Source organism: Halichoeres trimaculatus, unplaced genomic scaffold (assembly GCF_033239565.1).
Source record: "Halichoeres trimaculatus isolate MK-OKI-2021-1 unplaced genomic scaffold, fHalTri1.1 fHalTri1_scaffold_2, whole genome shotgun sequence".
Lineage (NCBI taxonomy): Eukaryota > Metazoa > Chordata > Actinopteri > Labriformes > Labridae > Halichoeres > Halichoeres trimaculatus.
In genome coordinates, this window is record NW_027437180.1 from 37,015,463 (window position 1) to 37,032,000 (window position 16,538).

The 16,538-nt window shown below is 40.1% G+C and overlaps 2 protein-coding genes across 4 annotated transcripts in view; one reads left to right on the plus strand and one right to left on the minus strand.

Annotated features, from left to right (window-relative positions):
- The window catches only part of LOC141787198 (protein kinase C alpha type), a 300,641-nt gene that overhangs the window by 229,384 nt on the left and 54,719 nt on the right, over nt 1-16,538 (plus strand). The window lies entirely within an intron of this gene.
- On the minus strand, nt 5,421-14,741 carry LOC141805520 (uncharacterized). Its single transcript, XM_074690619.1, has 15 exons — nt 14,543-14,741; nt 14,380-14,442; nt 11,563-11,637; nt 11,403-11,486; nt 11,108-11,182; nt 10,913-10,996; nt 10,750-10,833; nt 10,558-10,662; nt 9,148-9,252; nt 8,938-9,042; nt 8,762-8,866; nt 8,563-8,667; nt 8,372-8,479; nt 8,130-8,255; nt 5,421-5,734 (listed from the first exon to the last, which is right to left on the minus strand). The coding sequence occupies exons 1-15, from the start codon at nt 14,739-14,741 to the stop codon at nt 5,421-5,423; spliced, it is 1,737 nt and encodes a 578-aa protein (XP_074546720.1).

Consider the following 16,538-nt stretch of genomic DNA (forward strand, 5'->3'; position numbering starts at 1 on the left):
TTATTTTTTTCAGTCTTATCACCTGACATATTTTACAATCCCCGAAAAAATATACACAAGAACAGCAGCTGTCAATCATCGTTAAACGTAATGAACAGCCTCATTTTTAACCTCTTATAACTAATGAAAACAAAACTTTCCAGAAAAAAAGGACTTGAATAATAAGCACCCAAATAATACTTTAAAATCCCCACAACAGTCGGACGTGAGAAACATTTCTATGAGGTGTATTAATTTTGTAAAGTTTTGACCACAGCCCATCTGGAATGACTCGGGAGATGGATTTTTTGAACTTTACTGCAGCCAGCCACCAGGGGGAGCCAGTTTCATGGCACCCTCACTTCAAGCTAAGCAAGATGATGTCTATTTTTTTAACAGTCTGTGTTTGTGACCTACTATACCAACTACTTACTATATTATACCGATACTTTTTTGCACTTTTGCTATTCATCAATACAACCATCAAATCCCAAACTTTACTAGAATGTAAAGACTTGTTTCTGGACTAACTGAATAAATAAATTGCTAATAAAGTCAAGTCAAGTTTATTTATATATTGGTAGTGGCAAGGGCTTTGCCTACAGTCATAGGGCACCTGTCGGTACAGTACATTGAACACTGTACCCCCGTACAGTGGGTGCGGGTAGTAAAATTAGCGACTCACACAGTTTTTTTGAACCAGGCTGTAAAGAGGTTAATTTCTGCTTTGACTTCTGGTACTTCCGCTACTTCCGGAGCCAGCCTCAAGCGAACACTCGAGAAACAGCAGATTTTAGCACTTCCGCATTGTCTCATATTCCCAGACAGGAGGTTGCCGCTTGTTAGGAATGCCTGTTCAACTGCTTGCTAACACAAATATCTAACCAGCCAATCACATGGCAGCAACTCTGTGCAGTTAGTTATTTAGATATGGTGAAGATGAACTACTCAAGTTCAAACTGAGCATCAGAATGAAGAAGAAAGAGGATTTAAGGGACTTTGAACATGCTTTAACAAATAGATCTGAGCATTTCAGAGACAGTATTCCCACAACCATCTCTAGGGTTTACAGAGGATGGTCCCAAGCAGAGAAATTATCCAGTGAGTGGCAGTTTCCTGGGGCACGTTGATGCCAGAGGTCAGAGGAGAATGGACAGACTGGTTGGAGCTGATAGAAAGGCAACAGTAACACAAATAACCACTGGTTACAACCGAGGTCTGCAGAAGAGCATCTCTGAACACAACACGTCCAACCTTGAGGCAGATGGGCTACAGCAGCAGAAGACCACACCGGGTGACCCTCCTGTCAGCTAAGAACAGGAAACTGAGGCTACAATTCACACAGCAACACCAAAACTGGACAATAGAAGATTGGAAAAACGTTGCCTGGTCTGATGAGTCTGGATTTCTGCTCCACATTCAGATGGTAGGGTCAGAATTTGGCCTCAACAACATGAAAGCATGGATCCATCCTGCCTTGTATCAAGGGTTCAGGCTGCTGCTGCTGGTTTAATGGTGTGGGGGATATTTTCTTGGCTCACTTTGGGCCCCTTAGTACCAACTGAGCATGGTTTAAAGTCCACAGAAAAAAAAGGAAAAAAAGAAAAGAGAGAGGAAAAAGAAAAACAAGGGGGGACATAAAGAAAAAAGACAGAAAAAAAGGAAAATAAAGGGGGGAAAGAAAAAAAAGGAATAAAAGGAAAAAAAGAAAAAAGACAGAAAAAAGGGGAAAATGGAAAAAAAAGAGAAAAAGAAAAAAGATAAAAAAGAAAAACAAGAGGAACAAGAGAAAAAAGGAAAAGAAACGGGGGAAGAAAAAAGAAAGGAAAAAAGAAAAAAGAAAGAAAAAAGGGGAAAAAGAAGAAAAAAGGAAAAAGTAGAAAAAAAGGAAAAAAGGGGAAAAAGAAAAAAGGAAAAAAAAGGAAAAAGAAAAAAAGAGAAAAAAGAAAAAAGTTAAAAATAAAGAAAGAAAAAAGAAGAAAAAAAGGAAAAAAAGGAAAAAGAAAAAAAAAGAGAAAAAAGAAAAAAAGTTTTATAAAAAGCAAAAAAAGTTTAAAAAAAAGAAAGAAAAAAAGAAGAAAAAAAGGAAAAAAAAAAAAAGAAGAAGAAAATAAAAGTCCACAGCCTACCTGAGTATTGTTGCTGACCATGTCCATCCCTTTATGAGCACAGTGTACCCATCTTCTGATGGCTACTTCCAGCAGGATAACGCTCCATGTCATAAAGCTGGAATCATCTCAGACTGGTTCCTTGAACAGTCACCAGCTCTCAGTCCAGTGGAGCTCCTTTGGGATGTGTTAGATTTTGAACATTTTTTGGATCTGCAAACTGCACAAAATTATGGTACTGCTCCTTAAATTGCATGCAACAGAAGCTTAAACTTCTTTCTTTCTCAGCTTAATTTGACTTCATGGGTCATCACGTGGTGGTGATTGCTAAGGTGGTGCTACGAGCTGGAGGGTTTGAATTTACTGACATGGTTTTTGTTTCTGTCTGTATGGAAGACAAGGTTTGCAGGACCAGAGGTTGCTGCTTGTGTATGTGAGTGTGTGTGTGTGTGTGTAGAGAGCAGCCTTAAATAGCTCGCAGTCTGATCCACAACTGTCATGTAGCATTAGGGCTAATGGATGCGAGATGTCTGCAGCGTTGCCTGTGCACATGCACTCAAGCTTCTTCAGATATAAACACAAGCAGAGATGCACAAACGAGCATTTAAGGCAATAAAAACGGAGACACACACGTTGACCTAAAACATGCTCCCGCTCAGAAGAACAAACATGTTTAAAAAATAGAGATGAATGCACACACAGAGCTCTATACTACTTAGTGCACACACACACACACAGATTCACAAACACGTGTTTCCTCCAGTGAATCAGCAGAGCTTCTATGGCCCGAGGCTTTCATACAATAACATGAAAAATAAAACAGAATGGGAGCAGAGAATGTCAAGCACAGGTCACGTTTGTCTGCTTTCATGAAGAAAGCCTTTTATCCTTCTATCAGCTGAAGCTTACATCAATTCAAACACTCATATCTGCTGCGATGAATAAGTCAAGAGCTTCAGCTCAAGATTCATCGTGCTGGTTCGAAGCAGGAAGGTCACCGTGCCTGGAACTGTAAATGTCCACTGGTGGTGCCGCGGAGAGGCGATTGGTGGCAAGGTCAGTGAGTCACAGCAGCGCCGCATTAGAGCCGTGGCGTGCAGAATAGCCTGAAAGCGATCTAAACAGTCACCTTTACTGAACTTTACTCGCCCTTTCTGCCCCGTTCTTCCCCTTTGTGTATTTTTCTGCCACAGCCTCACCGACTCTATCAGTCTCCTCCTCTCCTCTCCGTCCTTTGACTTTGACGTCTGTTTCATTTGCTCTTTGCATCCTGCTCAGCAGGCAGTGACAGCTGGGACACCTAATGATGGTGAAATTAATGCATCAGGGGTTAAGATTTTATGTCCCGACTGTCATTGAGACCAAAGAAAGAATGCTGACTAGAGGAACATAAGCACATTGAAGTTTTTCAGTTTTTCCCAATGTTTAGGAATGAGCTTGGAAAATACAGGGAAGACACTGAGGAGGAAACAGTTAAGCTGTTTTATTTTTCCTCAATACCAACCTTTAATTTCATAGGAGCCATTTTTCCTCAGCTTTCTTAGATTAATGTCACTCAGGAGCCACAAAATCTGCTTCATCTTCACAATAAAATAAAATAGACAAAAATTCCAGACACAGTTAAAATCTAGTGTATAATTATCAAAAAAAAATAAAAATGAAAATGTGCATGTGATGTCTTATTGTTTTTGTATTACCTTTGGAAAAAAATAGAATTCAAATTTCAAAAATTTGCAAAAGTTATAAATAATTAAAAATAAAATGTCAAAAAATTAAATAAATAAACAAATGCAAAAATTAAGAAGATTAAGAAAATTAAGTTAGAAAATTTGCAAAATTAAAGAAAAATCAAAGATTAAAAAAAAATATTTCTACAAAGTTCAAAATGTTTGCTAACTTTTAAAAACAAGTGAAATGAATACATTTCAAAATTTTTCACTCACTAAATGAAAAATTAAAAATAAAATGGCAAAAAATGAAATTAAAACAACTCAAAATTCAAAAACTAAATAAATAAATAAATGCAAAAATTAAGAAAATTAAGTTAGAAAATTTGCAAAATTAAAGAAAAATCAAAAATTTGAAAGAAGAAAATATTTCTACAAAGTTTAAAATGTTTGCTAAATTTTTAAAACAAGTAAAATGAAGACATTTTAAAATTTTTGGCTGACCAAATTAAAAATTAAAAATTAAAAACAAAATGGCAAAAAGTAAAATTTAACAACTCACAATTCTATAAATTAATTGATTAATTAATGCAAAAAAAAAAATAAAGTTGGAAAATTGACAAAATTAAACAAATATCAAAAATTTGCAAAAGAAAATATTTCTATAAAATTCAAAATGTTGTTAAATTTTAAAAAACAAGTAAAAATGAATACATTTCAACATTTTTGACTGATTAAATGATTTAAAGATTGCAATTATAAGCTTACCTGCCAGCCAAGAACTGTTGAAGTCATTCGTCCAGCATCAAGTAAAGGAAATGTGTCTTAACTCATCGATTTCCACTTCATTAAACTCTCTCCTTAAGGATTTCCTCTCCTTATTCTGTATTCCTGTGTTTACCCACAGCTCAGCTGACACGAGGCTGGGGAACTGACCTGATGTGTGGACCTGCTTTCCATTCCCAAAGCTTTTATTTCACGTGGTTTTAAAGAGACTGTGTGAAAGTCTCAGTGGCACTGAGCAGTTAATGCTACTGAATAATTAGACAACAGTGAGTTTTATTTCCGCCTGGAGCTAAAGTAGTTTTTCTTTTTCCAAAAAGGAATGTAATGTCTCAGGATAAGGGAATAAACTAGCATGTAACTAACCTGAAAACCTTTATTCTGGATGTGTAGCAGCTGTCAGTTCAGGGGATTCAAACAGGCGAGCTCTGGGATTTCCCACAGAGGTTTCCCCTCACTCCGTTGTCTTTGACCTTTGGGCTAATTGAAAACATCCAAGACACATAAAAGATGTGGGCTTTTTCCCTATGCATCCTCCTACACCCTCACTAGGAGCAAAGCAAAGCCAAGGATTAAGGCTGAGCACTCCTCAGCGTCTCCTGGCAACACGTCTCCATCTATACGGGATCAGGATCAGAAGCCCTGAACACATTTTCTCATGCACGTTTGTTGCTTTAATGTGGAGCTGTCACTCTAGGTTACTGTCATATTTTCATCCAAAGGTTAAACACATTCATACTGGAGTTATAATTATAGATTGGATGATGGTGGTGATGTGTTTGAATGCAGGAACTGATCATGTTTCGTGTCTTTGACATCCAGACAGACACAAACACTGAAGAATTTTTATTCACATAGCTTTTTTCAAGAAGCATTTGGATATTTACAGAGTAGTCACAGGCCCATCACTGGGTGCACTGTACAGCAGCATACCAGTGAAGGTGCAGAGGTTACGGTTGCTGTCAGCCCACACCCAAGACCCTGCCTCCATTCGCACATCCACCTGGTCTCCCTTCTGGAGAAGCAGCACCACCCCGTTGGAGCCGTTATCAGTCACATCAGAGGTGCTCGGGTGCTCAGCGGCGCCCACAACTACTTCACTGTTTTTACGCAAAAGTAAAAATCCAGGGTTTTCTCCATTAGCGTGAGAGTAGAGGGTGAAGTGGTAGACGCCCCTGACTGGAGCAGTGAACACTCCTGAAACAAGAGGATGTTTCATCAGACAGTGGACACATTCAAGAGGTAGAGAAGGAGGACACAGGGTCTGAAAATAGTTCAGGAGTTATAAATTTTAGAGGGTGGCACTTCCCAAATGTCCCGGAACTTCAGGATGATTGAACACCCTCACTGTTTTTGTGTTACCCTTCATCCACAATAACTTCACTGACAGCTGTGACTTAATTGGTTTAATAACTCTTATACAATGGTTGTCTTTGAGCCTGATAATGTGAATGTGTCTCTGGCCCCGTTCACACGATGTTTCATCCGAAAACACTAAAATGCTGTGAAAACGCAGTAAAAAAAATCTGCGTTTACACCAAAACGCTGATGGACTGAAAATGCTGTAGTAGTAAGCATGCCAGGCCTGTAGGTGGTGCTATAACTGCCTTATCCAGAAGCCGCTTTTGGGAGAGCTCCACCAAAGTAGAGTTGAGCTGATCATCTGGTGTATTGGGGAATACCAAGTTAAAAAGTGGAGCAACAGATGCAAATTTGGTTGAAAAATAGTTAGCAGATTCAGCAGATTGAGCAGAACAAGCACAACACGGTAGTTCGCTACGATCGTAACAACGGTACTGTTGTCCTGTTGAATACGTGTGCGCAAGGCGGAGAGTGACGGCAGCGTTTCCACTGAAAACGCCGGCTTACTGTTTACATGGCAACGATGTCGAGAGTGTTTCAGAAAAATCCCACTCTGGAGGCCGTTTTCAAAAGTTTGCGTTTTAGGACGGCTGAAACCCCATTTCCGTGTAAACTCGAGGCTGAAACGCAACAAAACTTTTGCGTTTCACTCTAAAACCGTTGTTGTGTAAACGGCCCCTCTGTCAGCTCCCGGTGTTCCAGTTTAAAGAGTGACCCTGTAAACTGGAGACCTTCAGCTGAGCGTGTCAGTGGGTTTCCACTTTACAGCAGCTGTTCAAACACAGAAGTCCATCTGCAGTGAAATTAAGCACTATCAAAACCAACACAGGCTGAATATCCTACATGCTAACCATTGGCTGTATATAGAGTGGACAGCGAAGCCAAAATACCCCCGTCACAGGCAGCCAGAGTCTGCGCAGTAGAGGCTATGAGGGGCTTAGAGAGAATCTGAGGGGAGCCAGGTGACAAAAATAATTATTTTCAGGTCAAATGTGACGTAAAACCTCATTCGTAACATCTAATAACTAATGAAAACAAGACTTTTCTGAAAAAAGAGGAGTTGAACACAAGGCAGCTAAATAATATTTTTAATTCACCACAACAATCGGAGAAACATTTCTACCAGGTGTATTAATTTTTCAAAGTTTGACCACAGCCCATCTGGAATGACTGGGGAGATGGATTTTTGACCTATACTGCAGCCAGCCACCAGGGGGAGCAGTTTTTGTGGAGACCTCACTTCAAGCTGAGCAAGCGGACGTCCTTTTTTTTACAGTCTATGATCCCAACAGGCTAATTGCAGCGCTGCGTATACATGAAGATAATGACCCATTTTCTCCTCTTGTGTCATTTTTTGCGGAATGGTCTTCCATGTTTCCTTACTGCCCTCTGCTGGTCCGACTGTGTTTTGCATTTCCTTTTTTTTCCCTTTCTCTCTAAAGCCGCGTTTCCACCAAGCAGACCAGTTTGGTTCGTCTCGGTACGGTGCGCTTTTAGCAGCATTTCCACTGACTCATCCTGGGACGGATCCCTAAAAATCGAGACAAGCCTACTTTTTTGGGACCCTTTCGTATGGGTGCCAGACTGAACCGATCCGCTCTCTGAAGGTGGAGCTACAACACTGCAGACCGTTGATTGGTCAAAAGAATCGTCACTTACCCCGACAGCAGCTGCATTTCTCCTGGTGGCACACAGACTTCTCTGAAACAAAGCTTGATTGCACTTTGTAACAGAGTTACATGAAAATCACAGAGAGGACGAAATGCTGCATGTCTTCCATCCGTGCTCTTTGTTTACTGTGTCGCGTTTTTCTTCTTTGTTGGATTTAATAGCGGGGTAAGCTGCTACGGTGTCGCGCTATTGTTTACCAGCTGCAGCTTCCGGCATCCAGCTTACACGCCGCCCACCACGAGAGGGCACATGTTGCTGTGGAAACGCAAACGGGATCAGTCTTAACTGTCCCAAACCGTCCCAAACCGTACTGAACCGACCCGGACTGCTTGGTGGAAACGCAGCTAAAGTCACTGGCCTGTTTTATATAAACTACCCAGGTCTTTGGCCTGAGGTAAAAACGCACACATACAATGAGCCACAGGAAGCACGTAGTTCCAGGGAATGTTCCAGGAACTAAAAGTTCCTCAACCTTCTGGTAGAAAAACATCAAAAAAGCCTGCATGTGGAAAAAAAATTGATGTTGAACAAAAACGGATGATGATTTGTGATGCCTTACCTGTGGTGGGATCGTAGCTGTCTCCTATGTTAGTAATGACTTTCTTGTAGATCAGAGTGGTTTCTGTGTCAAATGGTCCAATGAACTCCTGGTTCTCCTCCAGAGCAGCTGTGAAGGCCACTTTATCTGTCAAAAAAAGGAAACACAAATTATTTCCTTAAATCTTTCATACTACTATATTTTTAAGCACTGATAAAGCTTTTGTTTTGGATTCCTCAGAAGAGAAATATAAACACGTGTACCTCCAGTAACGGATGTCTTCACCTCCTCCACTGCTGCAGCTGTTTCCTCAACTGTACTCTCCAACTCTTTTTGTAAAGTTTGACTTGTTTCCAGTTTGTCCTCCAGCTCTGTCGTGAAAATGTTTGACAGAAAGCGTCAGATTTCAGTCTTCAGTAGTATTTAACAGATGTATATTTTATCTTTAGCTGGCCTTTATCAGCTGCTTTCAGTCCATCCATGTCAGCCTCTGCTTTCTCCAGCTTTGTGTTCATCTCCTGACTCAGAGTCTCAGCTGCAGTCAGTCTGGCATCTACATCTGGAAAGGATTCATAACAGGGCATCGTAATGAATGATTATTGATGTACTCTGAGCTTATTTCATGGCTGTTGTTGGCTGTAAATTCTTCCTACCTTGGTTTATTTTCTCTTGTGCTTCTATCTTGACTTCAGTGATTCCAACACGTTTGTTCACCTCACTTACCAAACCTTCACTAGCTTCCACCCTGGACCCAAGCTCTAGAAAAAGATTTGGGGATTAGAGTGTCTTATCCCTTTGAATTAATTAATAGAAGTTACTTTAAGCTCACGTTGATCAGCTGTCTTAAGAAGATCCACTTCCATATCCAGGTCTTTAGCCTTCTCCTTCAGCTCTTTCGTCAGGCTCTCTGTTTCTCCCAGTTTGGTTTCCAGCTCTATAGGAATGGATTAAACAACCAATAAAGCCAAATTAGCTTAATCTGATTAGGAAAAAAGGTTTTGATATATAACAAGCACGCTTCATGTGTTTTCCTGTTTACCTTGGTCAGTTGTGTTGAGTGCATGCACTGTGATCAGAGTTTCCTTGAGGCTGATGCTGAGCTCATCGGTCATATTTTCACTGGCCGACAACCTGGAAGTCAAACCTGAAGTCCAGGGAAGAGGAAGCAAGTTTTTATTTTCAAAGAAAATATTAAGAAAAGATCGATACTGCCAATAGTAGAGGTAGACCGATATATCGGCTGGCCGATATATCGGGCCGATATTTGGACATTTGTCTCTATCAGCCATCGGCCGTATTTTCTTTTAAAAAGCCGATTTTTGATCCGTTGTATAAAATGACGCAATTTTTGATCAGGCACAAAAAAGATGAGCACCTCAAACTTGTGTAACCACTTGGATACATTACATACTTTTGTTCAAATTATATTAATAAGTTTAAATTTCTTTTTTGACATTTTAAGAAGAGCGTGAATGTTTACTACTGCTTGTTACATTGTGTGTTTACTCAGACAAAATATTTCATTGTTTTGAAAGCTGAATAAATGTTCAGAGGACTGGACACGACTTGTTGTAATAGATTTCTTTTAGTTGCTCAGAAATTGCTGCATTTCACAAAAATGTGATAAATATATATTTATTTAACAATCGGCCTGAATATCAAATTGGAAAAATCGGCTATGCATATCGGCATCGGCTGCCCAAATTTGGAAAGCATCGGCATCGGCCCCAAAAAACCCGTATCGGTCGACCTCTAGCCAATAGTCATAGATTTTCTGAGGTATTTCCCCAAGAATTTCTCATTGACATTATGTCACATGTGTCATTAAAGAGGGGGTATTCTGCTGTACCACATTTTTAAAGATGGATGTAAAGTAACAATGCTGGATGATCAGACAAAACGTGTGCAGATTTTCAAACCTCCACACATTCATATATTGAAGAAAAACCTGGATCTGTCTGCAAATTGATCAAAAACTCCATTCTGAAAAAATTGCACCATATCTTTTCGAGACTTCCTGAATTAACAACATCATTGCATCAGTATTTCTTAATTAGTTCATGACACTTTTGAGGTGGGGGTCTCAAACACCAAGGTCTGAATCCATGGCTCCACCTGAACAGGCCTCTAAAGGGCTGGCCAATTAGAGGGCAGGGGGTTTATGGAGCGGGGGCTCTTAAAGAGACAGCAGCTACAACAAAGTCGTACAGACAGAGGCTGGATAAGAGTTTTCTAAAACACTAATGAGAGAAAAATAAGGATTTTTTTTTTCTTTAAATCACTTAAAGCAACTACAGGATTACCCGTGAACAATTCAACACCTTAAATAGCACATACCCCCTCTTTAAACTCTATTTTCAGCCTAACTTAACTTGTTAATCCTTTTTCTTCAGGAGATCTGGTTGTGAAGTATCACACATGGAAGTGCAGTTTGATCCACTCACTTTACCTTGAACATCAGTCTTTAACTCCTTCATGTCGGACTCTGTGGTCTTGATCTGAGCTGCCAGCTGCTGCTGCAGAGTCTGGCTGGACTCTAGTCTGGACTCAAACCCTGAAAGTGAAAGCCGGTTAAAAACAGAAGTCTTTAAATACACTATGTTTGCACCAAACATGATAAAGCCAACGTGCTTTGATGTACCTTGAATTTCTACCTGTAGCTGCGCCACCAGAGTTTCCTGCGCCTCTGCCTGGACGTTGGTGGCGTTCAGTCTGATGTCAAAATCTGAGGGAAAATCAAAATTATCAACCACTTTCCCACCTTTTGACATCTGAAAGTCTGGAGTACAACATCCTTTATTTACCTTGATCCACCGTCTGCATTGCTTTCACATTCAACTTCACATCTCTGAACTGAGTCCCCAGCTCGATCAGTCTGATGTCCAGCTCTGTTTGCACAAAGGACAGCAGATAAATCCTGCAGTTTGTGAATCATAAATGGAGCTAAAGAAGAGAACGGCTTGTCTTTGTGTAAATAACTGACTGGTTTGTGGTTTTACCTAAGCTCTCCATCTCCAGTTCTTCCACTCGTAAGTTAAGAAGCTCTATGTCGGTAGCAGCGCAGGCCTCCAGCTCTGCTCGTTGACCAGGAGGATTTAAAGAAAGAAACAAACAAAGATAAAATATCACGCCTCCCATCTTATTTTCAAGCTCAGTCATTCTTGTGCCCAGCTCTGTTTGTGAAAGAAATTCAGTGAAACTTTCCACATGAATTCAGCTGTAGGACAGAAGATTAAATGGACTGTGATGAGAAAGAAAGCCACATCGCTGATCATTAATATTTGACTTGTTTACCTGTGCTGTCCCTCTGCAGCTTTTCCACTTCTTTCTTTTCTTTCTGGTTCTCCAAATCAGCAGCATTCAGTCTGGCCTCCAGCGCTGCACACAGAAATAGAAAGTTGTTAGTTTTATTTGGCAGCTTTTGTGTATTTTGTTGCTATGTTTCATGACTCACCTGTAAGTTGATGCACGACTTGTTGCGCCTGGTTTCTCTGCTCCACCTCATTGACTCTCAGTCTGGCCTCATGATCTTTCACACAAAGAAGAAATCAGGTTTTATCAAACAAACACACTCAATACCAAACAGAGTGGCAGCCCCCCAAAAAAGAACACACGCTAAAGTGTCCTTTTGGTAGCCAAAATGTGCTAATGTGCCTTACTGGTTAGCAAAACACACTAGCACACATCAGCCCCGTTGGCTGGTTCAAACATGTTAAACTGCCCTCTTAAGAGTAAAAAAACATAATAAAGTTCTTTTTTATAAATCACCCTTGCCGTAGGAAAAGTTTGGGGATATCAAATACACCGGCCAAAAATCTCTCTTGGAAGACAAACAAGGGCTAAAGAGCTAGACACACACTTAAGTGTCCTTTTGGAAGCTAAGCATTCGCTAAAGTGCTCTTTTAGGAGCCAAACATGCACTCAAGTATCCTCTTGAAAGACAAACATGCACTTAAGTGTGCCCCTGGGAGCCAAATATGTACTAAAGTGCCCTCTTTGGAGCCAAACAAGCGTTAAAGTGTCCTATTCAGAGCCAAATACTTGCTTAAGTGCTCTCTTGGGAGCCAAACATGTGCTCAAGTGACCTCTTGGGAGCCAAACAAGCACTAAAGTGTCCTCTCAGGAGCCAAACAAGAACTAAAGTGTCCTCTTGGGTGCCAAACAAGCACTAAAGTGTCCTTTTGGGAGTCAAACAAGCACTAAAGTGTCCTCTTGGGTGCCAAACAAGCACTAAAGTGTCCTCTTGGGAGTCAAACAAGCACTAAAGTGTCCTCTTGGGTGCCAAACAAGCACTAAAGTGTCCTTTTGGGAGTCAAACAAGCACTAAAGTGTCCTCTTGGGTGCCAAACAAGCACTAAAGTGTCCTCTTGGGAGTCAAACAAGCACTAAAGTGTCCTCTTGGGAGCCAAACAAGCACTAAAGTGTCCTCTCAGGAGCCAAACAAGCACTAAAGTGTCCTCTTAGGAGCCAAACAAGCACTAAAGTGTCCTCTTGGGAGCCAAACAAGCACTAAAGTGTCCTCTTAGGAGCCAAACAAGCACTAAAGTGTCCTCTTAGGAGCCAAACATGCACTTAAGTGTGTCCTCTTGAAAGACAAATGCACTTAAGTGTGCCCCTGGGAGCCAAATATAACTAAAGTGCCCTCTTTGGAGCCAAACAAGCGTTAAAGTGTCCTCTTAAGAGCCAAATACTTGCTTAAGTGTTCTCTTGGGAGCCAAACATGTGCTCAAGTGTCCTCTTGGGAGCCAAACAAGCACTAAAGTGTCCTCTTGGGTGCCAAACAAGCACTAAAGTGTCCTCTTGGGAGCCAAACATGCACTTAAGTGTCCCCATGGGAGGAGCCAAACAAGTGATAAAGTGTCCTCTTGGGTGCCAAACAAGTGATAAAGTGTCCTCTTGGGTGCCAAACAAGTGATAAAGTGTCCTCTTGGGGGCCAAACATGTGCTTAAGTGTCCCCTCGGGAGCCAAACAATCACTAAAGTGTTCCCTTGGGAGCCAAACACATGCTAAGGAGCCTTCTCGGGAGCTAAAATGTGAAAAGAGCCCTCTGGGTAACTAGAATGTGCTTAGGAGACCACTTGGTAGCCAAACACATGCTAAAGTGCCTTTTTTGGGGGCCAACATGCACTAAAGAGCCGTTATGGCCCCCAAACGTGCACTAAAGTGTCCTCTTTCGAGGCAAACACGTACCAAAGAGCTCTCTTGGGAGCCAAAAACACTTGCTAAAGGAGTGTCTCATGAGACAATCAAACACTAAAGAGCCCTCTGTGGAGCCAAACACACGCTAAAGTGTCCTAGTGGAAGCTAAAATGTGCTAAAGTGCCCAACTGGTTTGCAAAACACACTAAATTGCCTTTTTGGCTGGTTTAAACATGATAACCTGCCTTCTTGAGAGACAGAAATAGGCATCTAAGTGCCTTGTTTAAATAAAAAAAAAATCACCCTTGCCATTCTATAAATGCTCTGCAGGCCATAGTTAGGGAATTTTATAAAATCCTCCTTGGACAAATTTTTATGACCAAAAGGGAGGATATGTCTGGGTAAAAGAGGACGTATGGTCACCCTAGTTTATTCCTCAGTCTTTCTTTATTGCGCTGATTCATACTTTTGATCTGAAGAAGCTTTTCAAAAAGGGTAAATATAGACGGGTGGATCGATGGATTGGTTGGTCAAATCACTGACAGGGGCTTGCGAAAGACCTTCTACATAAAGGATACTGTCTCTGAGCATAAAAATGCAAAGACCTGAAGATTTCATCATCTGAAATGAAAAATATGAGGGATTCAGAGCATCTAAATAACTCTCTGACTGGATAACCCTGATCTCCAGCCCTCTGAATGCCTACAGCCAGCAAAAATGTGAAAACATCCCACTTTAAAAACCACAGCCATTAGTCTCCTCTGTTCCCACACACTCAGAGTGTTAGAGGAGGAGGTGTTTCAGCTGAGCTGTAAACATGACCCTGTCTCAACTTCTCTCAAAGGTGTCGCTGTAATCAGATTCAGAATTGGCGCAAAATACTCCCCAAAGAGTTCACTTTCGCTTTCAAATTTGATTATTCTATTTTTAATCAGTGTGGAGGTTTTTAGGGTATGCAAACTGTCACATTCATTTTTATTTTTACATTTTGCACAGCATCCAAACCAAAATCAGTTTGGATGCCAGGATGACTAAAACAGACGCATTTTACTCAGGAGAATAAAATAAGATGTATATAATCAGAAGCACAAAATATGACTTTAAATGAGCTTTCAGGAGGCAGAGCTGTACCTTTAAACCCTTTCTTCAGTGTGTCCAGCTGGTCCCACAGCTCCTCCAGCTCAGACCTCTGCTCTACTCAGTAAATCAGATGGACAAACAAAGCCATGCATGAACAAGCAAAGAGCTCCCAGTGATAATTCATCGTTTTTTGAAGGTTTCGTGCTTCACATACCCCGTGCTCCCTGAAGTTGCACCAGTTGCTCTTTGGTGCGTTGCAGCTCATTTCTCTGCTCATCCAAAGCCCTCATCATCATCTCTCTGAGCAGAGTGAGACCGTCTGCTTCAGCGAGCTCGTCCTGGCTGAGCCGCTGTCCCAGGACGTTTGCCTCGGAGAGGCAGCAGCCGAGCAGGACGAGTAGAGCAAGCCTCATCTTTGAGGTCTGCGGAGCTGTGGACACCTGTGGGGTCTGTCAGGGGCTTTTAAGGGTTAGAGGAGCGTGTGAAAGGTTATGCAAGGTTTGTATGGTGTTCACATGTAGTTAGCCTGTTGAAATGTTTGAAACATGGCTGCTGGATGGAGGTCAAGGCTGGGGGAAGTGTGATAAGAAGTTTTAAAGAGAATAACAGAAAAAGTTACGTGTTAAGGCTGTGAAAATGGGGTTTATAAAGGGCACACCTTGGAGTTACACAGTTCTTCCTGATTACACAATTAACTTAAATATGTAGAGTGCTTTTCCAAACTCGTGTCATAAAACCGAACATGAGAAACAAATAGCTTCACTACAGGAAGATAACAGTCACATATTAAGCATCTAAAACATCAAAAATGGTTTATTTTGATTTTTTGAAAGTCACTGGGTGTTTAAAGGTGGTTTCTGTGCACCACTTCCTGTCCTGCTCAATCTGCTTTTCGTCAATTGACTTGACACATCTCCGACAAAATAAAAGGCTTTTGTATCTGATGTGTCCAGCATGTGCCCAGTGTGAGTTGATGCACTGACTTAAACAGAAAGATATGTAACCTGTTGCCATAACAGAGTGGAGCCAGATCAAAGACACATCAAGAAAATCTTAAAATCAATTTTGAAGCCAACTGGCAGCCAATGTAAGGGCGCTAAAGTGTGTTAAATTGTCACATTTCTTAGACCTGATTAAAAGCCTGGCATAGAATATTTCTTGGATGATAAAAATGTGACTGAAGTTCTAGTTCAGGGCTCCTTTGCAGTGGCTCCTTGTAGCTTTAAAAAAACATATATTGAAATGAAAAAGTTTTATTTTTCTTACAAAGAGCGTTGATGATTTAAGACATTGTCACTTAAAAAAATCATGCGTAACTATTTTGTTGAACTAAATCTTCATCACATCTGTCACTAAAGCTTGCCACCGCTCTACTTCACCTCCTACAGCAGCAACAGCCCACCAACTTTCCATGCACCTGTGGCTAACCTCAAGTTTTACAGCCCTGGTAAGATAACTATATCTACAAAAAGACAAATCTGGAAGAAAATACAGATTTGAATTCTATGTGGATGGATTTGTTAAACTGCTAAAATGCTAGCTTGTTATATGTGCTTAGTATGTGGAAAGACATTAGCAAACAACAAAAAATGATGAGTTGAGCGATATTATAAATGAATGGTATCCAAATCCAGAATTATTTAAAAAAATCAAAATTTTGCAGACTTAAATTTCTATTATTATTATTATTATTATTATTATTATTATTATTATTATTATTATTATTATTATTATTATTATTATTATTATTATTATTATTATTATTATCATAATTTTGAATTTTTTGCAAATTTTTCAAAATTATTTTTTTTGTACATTTCAATTTCTTTGGATTTTTTTTTTTTGCATTTTTTTTTTAAAGTAAACTATCACATCACAGTTGTTGTTTTGTTTTCCATGTTGTTTTTCTTTTTTTTTCTCTTTGTATTATTTTCACATGTTCGAAATAAAGCACGCCTTAAGTCATTCATTCATTCATTTATTCATTCACATATAGAATTACGTAAAGTCGAAAAACTAGGGATGTCCCGATATTACATTTTCACTTCCAATATGATACCGATACTGCAGCATTGAGTATTGGCCGATACCAATATTAATCCGTTACGATATCAGCATCAAACATACATACTTTTACTACTTATTTTGTAGTATGTCTGTCATGTTAGAAAAGGCTTGATTAAGTGATATTATTCAAACAAAGAACAGTA